The following is a 10940-nucleotide window of genomic DNA, read 5'->3' on the forward strand; positions in this document are numbered from 1 at the left end:
TGAAAAATAGCCTCGGGAAGGAACTTGTTTTTGGTGGAACACGTGTACGTTCAAAAGTTGTTTTAGTCGTGCGAGAGTAAACTCAGATTGGACAGATAGTCTAGCTAGCTGTCTCAATTTACCCTGCAGAGATCTGAGGAGTTAACAATAGTCCTCAGAAATCCACCGGAGTTTAACATTCCAACACAAAGAAAGCGGAAAGAAACGGACATCGGCGAAAAGACATGAATCCGGCGGGATTTCCTGCGGCATCGGAGCAATCCCTGAAGTGAAACGTCGTGGATATAGACTAGGGGCTCACTGACCACATAAAAAACATACACCCATGAAAGACTCACATAAAATTACATTAAAAACAACTACAACAATTCCCTAAATAAATAAGAGCAGGTGAGCAAACTGCATTAAGAAGTGCCGAAAGTCTATTTTGCCTTGTTCAAAATGGATATTGCTATTGACGTAAAATATCTCCACTTTGTTTCTCCCTTTTCGTCCCACACAGCTGAACCCCACAGGGATCCTCCACTGACTGAAACAATCAATCACCTAATCAACTGTAGTCTACTCTAACACACCGTACGCAGGATGAAATCACACAAGAGAAGCTTTTGTACTTAAGATGTTCTTTATTATTATTAATTATATTGTATTCACACTTTGTACAAACATTTCAGTCGCAACAAGCGTAGCTATAAAAATAACCTTTAACTTACTGCATGGTTAATATCAATGTGATACAAAAGAAAACACATATGGTCATGGGCACTCTTTCCTCATATGGCACAGTGTAATAACCAATCTGAGACTGTAGAGAACTCAAACATGGCATGCACTGCCTTCTGGGCTTTAATAACACAAGCCTCTATTGAACTCAGCTAAAAGCATCAAACCTCCAAAACAAAAGCATGACGAATCTTCTGGTGGCTGTGAAACCTGGTATACCAGAGAGAACTATGGTCCCTATGTAATACTCTCTGCCTCTGCCATTAATACAAATGAATGCACAGAAGAAGAGAGCAGATTACATTCAGCCTGGTCCAAAAGAACTGATGTTAAGATAACACTATCTTACCAGTCAACGTGAATACCTTAAGTGCTGAAACATCAAAATCAAATATCAGAAAGCACAACAAATGTATGACTTTTAAGTTGAGTGAACTTAAAAGTCATACATTTGTTCAAAATCAACTGTAATACAGTACTTACAATTTTAACAAGGTTCAATATTAGTAATATTTAAGAATCTTTCAAGCATTTCAATAAAAGGAGCCTTTGGGTGAAGTTGCTACAATAAGGCTTGGGTGACATTTCCTACAGGAGGATCTCTTCCAATTGTTCAACAACAGGTCTCTCCCTGTTCAACTGAATACCTCCATATGTCGCTCCTCAAACGCCTGCTGTAATTACTTTACTGCACGTTTAGGGTCTTAAGCTGGACTATTTAAACCTTCCTGTTACTTTGCATTGGGTCCACTCATATTCCCATAACAATTTTTTGTCATAACACCACACCGATAACATGCTGGGTGCTGCCTCTGTCTCCACCTGCACGTGATGCAACATTGGAGCTGCATCTCCGAAGTGTAAGAGGTACTCAGCTAGTAGCTGTTTTTTTTTTCCTACGAGAACCCAAATAGGACAACAGGGTCTGAGAGCAACATGAACATGCTAAAACCAGACTAAACAATAAGAGGGCACTCTGTATGCTTTAGTCTGGAGATGACCCTTTCAGTAGAAAAAGGTTTGGCACCCACATCTGCCTTGACAGATGATGACATGGGACTATGAAGACAGAAATACTGAAGGCTTCATGGTATGTACTGTAGGCTTGAAGCACACATTTTCACTTGGGCATCTTATAGATGCTCAGATCTAGGGGCTCTTTACTGGGTATGCACCAGTCGTCGGCCTCTTGGCTCACTTTGTAGTTCTTCAGAGCAGTTTTGTTGTACACCGGCAACCTCTCGATGGAGTCCGTGGACAGCGCCTGGAGGGTCAAGAAGACAGATGTAATTACAAATATCTTGTCATACCTGCACTGGCTCCACGGGTCTGCAGAGTGTTTCTGTTAAACAAAAGAATGATGCCACAATGCAGTTTTTTCTGTGCTGCGAACTTTCAAACCCTTGCCGTCTTGTCACAGTTTCATGCATGATCGCCATGCTGGCTCACCTTCAGGTAGATGACAGCGTCTGTGCCGTGGCCCTCCATGGAGTAGAGCTGCAGGTCTCCCTGGAAGTACTTGGCGTAGAGGCGAGAAATGGGCAGACCGTAGCCGAAGCCAGCCTGCATGGAGGGAGAAAGAGGGGATCAAGGGTTTCAGAAGGCTTTGTTCTTTGTTACACTGCATGCAGCAGCACACAAACAGGGCTGTTGTCAAGTTTGCTTTGTGGATTGTAAGTCACTCATTATTTGAGAAAAATAATGAGGCCGGGATTTCAATCTTTAAATAGAATAGAATAGAGAGTCTAAATAAAAGGTGTCATTTCTATACTGCCTACAAGCATGTGGATACTTGTAGGCAGTATAGAAATGATACCAAATGGCATATGGTACGACTTTATGCCTCATTTGTTTTTCAATATATGTAGGAGTGAAATCGAGTTAATAAATGAAATCCCGCCATCCGACCGCTTGCATCTCTACTTACCAGTGGAGGCCGTGTGCGCTCTCCTATGTGTGGAGCAGGAGCAGTGGAGTACATGTAACTGAAAAGGTTCTCGATCCTTCGAAAGGGGACACCGCCACCCTTGTCGCTCACCTGTACAGACAGAGGCGGATACTGAGTGGTGAGACAGATCAGGGAAAGGAGAGAGAATGACTAAGGTCCTTGAACACATGGCATCTACTTAACGGTAAAAGCGAAGTGGCCTACTGTTTGTTTACTCCACATATCGTCAAGGTGAATCATTCCATCATCGCAAGTCATTCCAAAACATTTTTTCAGAATGTGCATGCTCACCTTTGTCTCCATCTAGGACAGCAACATTTAAGGGTAACATGCAAGTATTTTGAAATCAAAAGAAATATGACTGATAGCTTTTTGTTCTTTAAGATTACCAATATTCGCTCTCCTATTAGCTTTGTTTTGGGCTCTGCTAACTAAATATCAGTCTCTTTAGCAGTGGTGGAATGTCTTTTACTCAAGTACTGTACTCAAGTACAAATTTGAGGTACTTATAGTTATTTTTCATGCCACTTTCCACTAGATTTCAGAGGGAAATATTGTACTTTTTACTCCACTACATTAATCTGACAGCTTTAGTTACTAGTTACTTTATGAATTAAGATTATTGCACACAAAACACATGCAGTTTATACAATATGTTTTTTTTTTTTTTTAGATTATGTTTTGGGCATTTTGGGCCTTTATTTTGACAGGATAGCTGAAGACATGAAAGGGGAGAGAGAGGGGGGAATGACATGCAGCAAAGGGCCGCAGGTCGGAGTCGAACCCGGGCCCACTGCGTCGAGGAGTAAACCTCTATATATGGGCACTCGCTCTACCAACTGAGCTATCCGGGCGCCCCTACAATATGTTTTATTATGAATTAAACTACCCAGCATCATACAACGGCCTACAAGTCCAGCTGAAATGATAAGACGATTAAACACACAACTGTTTGGATCGTTTCCAGTTTGTAAAATGTGAGGATTTTTCTGCATTGAGTACTTTTAATACTTCAAGTACATTTTCGTGATGATACTTTTACTTAAGCAACATTTTCAATGCAGGACTTTTACTTGTAACAGAGTATTTTTACAGTGCGGTATTAGTACTTTTACTGAAGTAAAGGATCTGAATACTTCTTCTACCACTGGTCTTTAGCTGTTAAATCCTCCACTACGTTCACCAGCTAGTCACTAACTTTGTCTGTCGGCTGTTTGGCGCTCGACGGGTAGCGCACAGTGGGGTTATTTAAGCTTTTTTCGCTGAAAATAGCTGCCTGCTGCTGCTGGAACGTACGTACGTTCAGAGTGAACAAACAGTTGTGGGCAGTAAAAGCAAAACAATGAGCTTAAAGATATTAATATGGGCTAAGCTAAGGGGAATTGCAGAGTCCGGTGATAACCTGTGGATTTGTCACCTTTCACACAGAAATTGGATCAATTGTTGATATAAAAATATTGTTTAATGCAGCTTTAAAGTGCTCATATTATGCTTTTTGGCTTGTTCCCTTTCCTTTATTGTGTTATATATCTTTTTGTGCAGGTTATAGGTTTACAAAGTGAAAAAGCCCAAAGTCCCCCCCAAAGGGACTTACCATCTCCAACAGAAAACACTGTTCACAAACTGCTCCAAACAGCTCTATTGTAGTCCAGCCTTTACTTCAGAGACAAACGTGGTCACTTTGGAACACACGTTATAATGCTCACTTAGCTGCTAGCATGGCACGCCCTCATACTCTGCTTCTGACTGGCTAGTAGTCCTTACCTAGGTACTGTCAGGGCACGCCCTCATACTCTGCTTCTGACTGGCTAGTAGTCCTTACCTAGCTACTGCACATGTGCGACTCCCAACAAAGATGGAACAGAAGTGAGATGTCTCACTCTGTAGCTAAAACAGAGAGCTCAACACACAGGGTGAAAAGAATAGGGTTGGGCATCGTTTGGATTTTAACGATTCTGATTCCAATTGCGATTCTTCCTTCTGATTCCGGTTCTTATCGATTCTCGATTCCGATTCTTTGAGGGGTGGAATTGAAACGGGTCACATGCTTATTTCATCAATAAGAGGAAAGTTTTATTTTGATTCAATGGTGGGTTGCAGTTTTACCAGGCTTTTTCAACGTAAAATAAAGCCACACTAGAGCGCTGCTTACTGTGCTCCAAGGCTGCAACACAACAAGTGACTGGCCGCTGCAGCAATGTGCAGTACAGTTTTTATTGTGTGGTACATCATTGACTGTGTAGGTATCACAACAAGCATGTTGAGTCACAACAAGCATTAACATGTCCTGGTAACAACATGAAGGCCCCCATGTACTGTAGTTAATCTTATCAGAGCTTAGTAGCTTTGCGGCCTGCAATGGGATTAATTGAGGGTGAAGTCATCACATAACAGGTTTAGAGAAAGATTTTGGCACAATGATAGTCTGGAGATAGGTCTGGCAATACCAGACTAGGGCAATGACAAAGCAATGGGTGGTATTCTCAGTTTTGAGAGCAAAGGCATACCACATTTTGTATTCAATACAGCTGTTTGAATAATGAATGTAATACCACACTGATTTGAACTTGTGCGATAACAACAGTGTAAAAGATTAACTTGAAAGGGTATTATCTTTTTAAGCTTCATTAAACTGAGATTACAAACATAAAAACACACTTTCCCCTCCCACAGACAATTCCAAAACTCTAATCCGCCTGCTGTTAGTGAGTGATGTGACCATTATGGGAGGAATCTCCTGGGACAAACTTGCACAAGCAAGAACATGCAAAAACAAAGTTCACACCAAAAAGACTTCTTGTGTGTTGTACAGATTGTAAAGATTTGACAGCAACCAAAAAGTCCCTCTTTCAATTTCTGTATTAACCAAAAGAACACCCTTTTTTTTTTTTTCAAGAAGCTGTACTGTAACTTGCTACCCACCTTGATTGACATGTCCTCATCTCCAAGAGACACCATGACTTTAATGGGTGGAAGGTTGTTGCTGTCGTCATGGGTCTCAATAGTGGCTCTCATGGCATTCTACAAAAAGGATAATATGACATAGTAAAAGTGATCTTAACGTAGTTTTTAAAATGTACTTTCCATTGTAATATCCGTCAGTCTATAAATCAAAACTATAGTACGTGTCACACCTTGAAGAGCTCAAACAGCATGTGGTAAAGGTGAGAGGGCACGTATTCGATGCTTATTGGATAGTTCTTCTTCTCCTTGACTGCAAAAAAAACACACAAAGATTCTTGAATCATTCCACTTCATTTCAAATGCATTATCCTCACCACTCGTGGACGTTTTCCACCAGAGGCAATTATTCTGCGAAGCTCTGGTTTTACGGTTTGAGAGGATGGAGAGAGAAAAGGGTCTGTGTCAATATTGTCTGATGCAGTCAGCCCGGGCTCATTCAGCCTTTACCAGAGCTATAATTAGAGGCCTCTCAGGTCCACCTGGCTGAACGTTCTATCTACATTCAAACACTCATACTGTATGTACACACACAGGACTTGTTTCCTTTTTAAATCTCCTGAACAAACAACGAGGATTTTTGCCATTTGGGGTGTCGGCATTAAGAGTAAAATTGGGTTTGAACTGCCAGCTTAAATTAAAGTAAGCTTACCGCATATCTCCTGTAGTATCAGATCTGGGGAGCGGAGGTAGTACTGTTCACATAGCATCTTGGCACTGTTGAAGGCATCTGACCGAAAAAAAGCGACAATAATGTCAGAAATTATGATTACAATACAAAACAAAAAAGGAAATATTTTGTATACACATGATCACAGTACAAAAAAGAAAAGTACTATAATACAGATTTAGTATTTACCCTGGACTACATCTCCGACTTGACAGTGAGGGTCAATGCTCCCAATGGTGTTTGGGTGGACAGGGTTGAGGGTACCATCAAAAATAAGAGCTGCAGAGAACAAAAGAACCAAGTTAGGAAGAACAGAAAGCACAGTGTGTTATCTGTAAATGTTGGACCATTAACATACATAAGTTCAGCAAAAATTTGAGCTGGGGATCATGTTAGCTGTAGAAACTCTAATTCTGCCTGCGCAAACCCCTAGCGCCAGGGCTCACAGCAGGTTGCTGCTGGGTGTAACCTGTGTAATGGCACCAACAGAAAGTATAACGGGGGTGGTAGGGGTGGTTGGTTGGGGTGGTCCGGGATCAGAAGATGGCTACATGGCTGGTACCAGTGACGGACTGGGATCTAAAAACGGCCCTGGCATTTGCAACACGCCGGCTCTATTTTTGTCAATAACCTAGCTTGGAAATTAGTAACTCTGCCTTCCGAGTGACTCTTTCCACGCACCTCGCCGCAGTACAGTCTAAAAATATTTGTGGCTGCATGCATAAAATAACTTATCAAAATTAACCAAAGACATATTATCAGTAGTGGCCCATAGGGAGGCGGCCCTTCTGGCAATTGCCCAAATTCCAGATGGCCAGTCCGTCATTGGCTGGTGCCCAGAAGTATAGAACTTTGATACCGAAGTTATAACACAAGAAATGCTTAAATAAAGTGCAGGCAAAAAAAAACATAAGCCAAAACCTGACGTAAGACGGGTACAAGCTGCTACTCTAAATTCACTTAACACACAACATAATGGTTTTCCCTTCATGCAGCAGTAGTTTTGAAAGATTACACTATCACAACATGATACGCATCAACAGTCTTTGTTCCACACATGACTGATGATGATGATGATAACTCTACGAGCAACAAGAGCAAACAACTCTAAATAGCATGTTATTATCCAGAGGCAGCCAATCTGTCTTATGATGATGTAATAAAAAAAAATAAATAAATAAAAAAACTGAAATCAATGCCATAAAATAAATTAGTGCTGACTAATGGAAGAAGGAGAAACAAAACAAATGCAGTAGTTTTTCTTCCGTTTACCCTAGGGGTGTGAATCTTCACTGGTCTCACGATTCGATAACGATTATCCTGTCAACGCTTCAAATCGATATCACGATGCATCACTTCCTCAGTATTATTATATATTGCTACACATGGTTTTCAACAACAAATTCAAGCAGTCAGATATATATGAACTCCCCTTTTTATTGAATCTGCTCTAAAAAAAAAAAAAAGCGACCGGAAAATCAATAAGTAACATCAACAATCAGTAGGCAATAATCGATTATGATCTGTCACTAAATCGATACAGAATCATCCTTGTCCGCATCGCGATGCATCAATGCAATGACTTATTTCAACACCCCTATTTTTCCCCCAATCATTTTGTACCGCATGTTGCATGTATAAAATTTATGATGTGAACTCGACTCAAACTGCTCCCTAGGCGAACAAAAACATCCCACATGAAAAACCATAATTGATTTGACAATAAAGTTTGAGGCAAAGGATTATTTCAGGGTAGAGACTTATTTTTTTCCCCCTGGATGTCAATAAAATTAAAATGTAACAGAGCCTGGGATGAAAATACAAAACATTTGATCAAACCAAATTAAGGCTAATGTGTAATCTAATTCAGAAATCTTGAAGAAGTTTTTCATACCATGTTCATATGTGTGTGAAGGTACAAAAAAATACGTAACGTGATATCTCTAGTTGCGTTGGTTGCATGCCAACAATCCAGGGAAATGTGAATGTTACTCACTGTGCTGGTTGATGAGCATGCGAATAGAGATGCGGCTCATGTAGAAGCGGTCCAGAAAGTATTGGATGTTCTGGTTGGTCATTAGGTCCTGAGGGAAGACCTCTTTGTATTCTATGATACCCTCGGCCATAGTAGGCACTACATCGTTGTGCCTGTTTCTGATGGTAACCAATGCGTCGACAAACCTGGGAAGGACATAAAGATATCCGGATGTCATTCATTCTGTTATATCACTTTCAAAAGGGACAGAGTGGTTGGGAGAACAGACTACATTAAGACATGTGTGGGAAATAAGCATCTTAAGAGCATCAAACTATCAGCAGTTGCACCTTGCCCCCCCCCCCCCAAGTATGTGAAATAAACACACAGCCTAAAGAGTGCGGGAGTGTTGTTTCTGAAAACGTACCAGCAGTTTAGAGTGACAAACTCAAGAAAAAATGTGAGATTGTTGAGGAAAATTAGGAACTTACTCTCCCAGGACTTTGTAGTCATCAGGATTCTTGTCTAGGAATTCAAGGATCTCCATTAAACTCTGGATGTACCTGACAAAAAAAAAAATCATAAAGATGTTCACAGCAGGGTTATTACAGTTAACAAAATCTTAAAGACTAAAACGTGCTGTGAAAAATATAATGTCATTAACAAAAAACTAAACAAAAACTACAATGAACACACAACACAAACTTAAAACAAAATAGAATTGCAGGTAAAATCAGCTTCCTTTTCTCCCTCCACTTGCACTGTGGTTGCTACAGTATACCATACCTTTGCCCTGTTCTGTTTGACTTGTTGTGACAGTAACTACTTGCAGAAAGTGGCAGCAATGCAACAAAGTGGATGTCAGCTGCTATAAAACCCCGTATTCCTATTTGATGTCATGCATTCTTTCATCCTGCCTTTTTCAGCTATAAAAAAATGAAGGCTTTCCTCACAACTAAAACTAAATTAAAAGTAGTCAATTCCTAAAATTCCTAAAGTAAAAATTAAATAAAAAGTACTTGCACTCCTAAAACTACAGTGAAATCAAAACCAAACTAAAAGACTAAAAACTAATAAAAGTTTCAATTATATAATCTATAATCACACGCATAAACATATGTTGTAAAATGAGGAACAGTCGAGTGAGCCTGCAGTAATTGTATAAGTGAAAGTTTGTGGTTTTAAAAAGGCTGTTTTTCCATCTTTCTAAGGGTATTTTGGCCGTAGGTCACTGCTCACAAAAGGAAAGACAGGCAGCTCTTGAAAACAAGAGTGTGACGTGAAACTAGGGTAAGGTTCAGAGCTGAGAGCCTGCCCCCACCCTGCACAGAGCAAGTTGGAAGGATTTCAATTGGTGAACATTCCTACTACATGGACATAAACAAGCCAACAGCTGTGACTGTACACGTCTCACTCGTCAGGGGATGAAATTTGGTATCAAACATGGTTTTAATGAATAGCCACAGAGGCTGAGAGACTTGTTTTGTTCTCTTGTTGTGGGATATAATGTCACAGTTGACACGTTACGCAATTTGGATCACAACAATACAAATAAATCAATTTTCCTGGTTGGACTTACCAGCTCTGCACTGTTTGCACAGATGGGGTGGTGAGCAGTTTGTCAGGCAACAGGTTAATCTCCTTCATAATGTTTGAAAGTCTTACAGGGAGCTCCTGTCTCAGAAAAACAAAAGATGTCTTCTCACAGGCGTTGATGGAACCTGAATCAGCACAGAGACAATAATCATCAGAGCTGAAGCTCATTCAACTTAAATCATATTGAACATATTTGGGTTTTGGACTGTTGGTTGGCCATTTTCCACAATATCCTGACATTTTATAGACTTAATGAACAATACTTCCTAGGATAATGAATCAATAGTTAAAGTGATCATAGTAGATCAATAGATTGACCTGGAAAAGGCAATTTGGTCAATAAAATATTGGGATTTCTTTTTTTTTTTACATTATCTAACATTTCGACCAAACGACTTATTTAATTAGTGAAAACAATGAATAGATCATGAAAATAACCATTACCTCCATCCCTATTAATAACACATTCCTCTGGACAATTTGCTTGATTTGCAAGCTGCTGAAAGACTTTTTTTTTAAAAGAAAAATATAACCTATTAGTAATATGTTAGCAGGAGCCATTCAATGTGTCCTTCACAGGGCCCAAACAGTGCAGCCAGTGAGCTTGCTACAGATCTGATGCAACACTGTGCACTATGAGCAGATGCTGCTGCAGAGCGGATGGTGGTCCATTTGACAAATAATGCATTAGATAATAATCTGTCACTGATACTTTTCTGATCAGGTTTACAGAGCTCGAACAGTCCCTGTCCACAGAGCTCCGTGTTAGTTAGCTAGGTTAGTTAGTTAATAACCCATCTGAACGCGGATCAATACTCACCGAAATCAAGAAATTGCTTCATGGAGAGCGGTGAAGGAGAAAACTTAGAGAAATGATCGATGTGTTTTGGCACACTGGCCAAGGCGGCGTTTTTCATTATAAACCTAACGAACTTCATTCTTGCTGTAGAGGGTCCTTGGTCTTGTGAACGAAAACGTCGGGAGCTAGGCTAGTAGTCTCCAACAGCCCTGTTATTAAAAATAGGGGAGGGGACCGCGGAAAAGAGGCGAGCTTCAGCCAATGGGAG

The 10940-nt window shown here is 40.3% G+C and overlaps 1 protein-coding gene across 1 annotated transcript; it reads right to left on the bottom strand.

Annotated features, from left to right (window-relative positions):
* Window positions 1–606: 606 nt before the first annotated feature.
* Window positions 607–10922, bottom strand: pdk2a (pyruvate dehydrogenase kinase 2a). The gene is made up of 11 exons (XM_031315342.2): window positions 10694–10922; window positions 9857–9998; window positions 8769–8840; window positions 8299–8483; window positions 6492–6581; window positions 6285–6362; window positions 5806–5885; window positions 5594–5692; window positions 2651–2761; window positions 2173–2286; window positions 607–1987 (listed from the first exon to the last, which is right to left on the bottom strand). The coding sequence occupies exons 1-11, from the start codon at window positions 10809–10811 to the stop codon at window positions 1844–1846; spliced, it is 1233 nt and encodes a 410-aa protein (XP_031171202.1). The 5' UTR covers window positions 10812–10922; the 3' UTR covers window positions 607–1843.
* Window positions 10923–10940: the final 18 nt, after the last annotated feature.

Source organism: Sander lucioperca, chromosome 22 (genome assembly GCF_008315115.2).
Source record: "Sander lucioperca isolate FBNREF2018 chromosome 22, SLUC_FBN_1.2, whole genome shotgun sequence".
Taxonomy (NCBI): Eukaryota; Metazoa; Chordata; class Actinopteri; order Perciformes; family Percidae; genus Sander; species Sander lucioperca.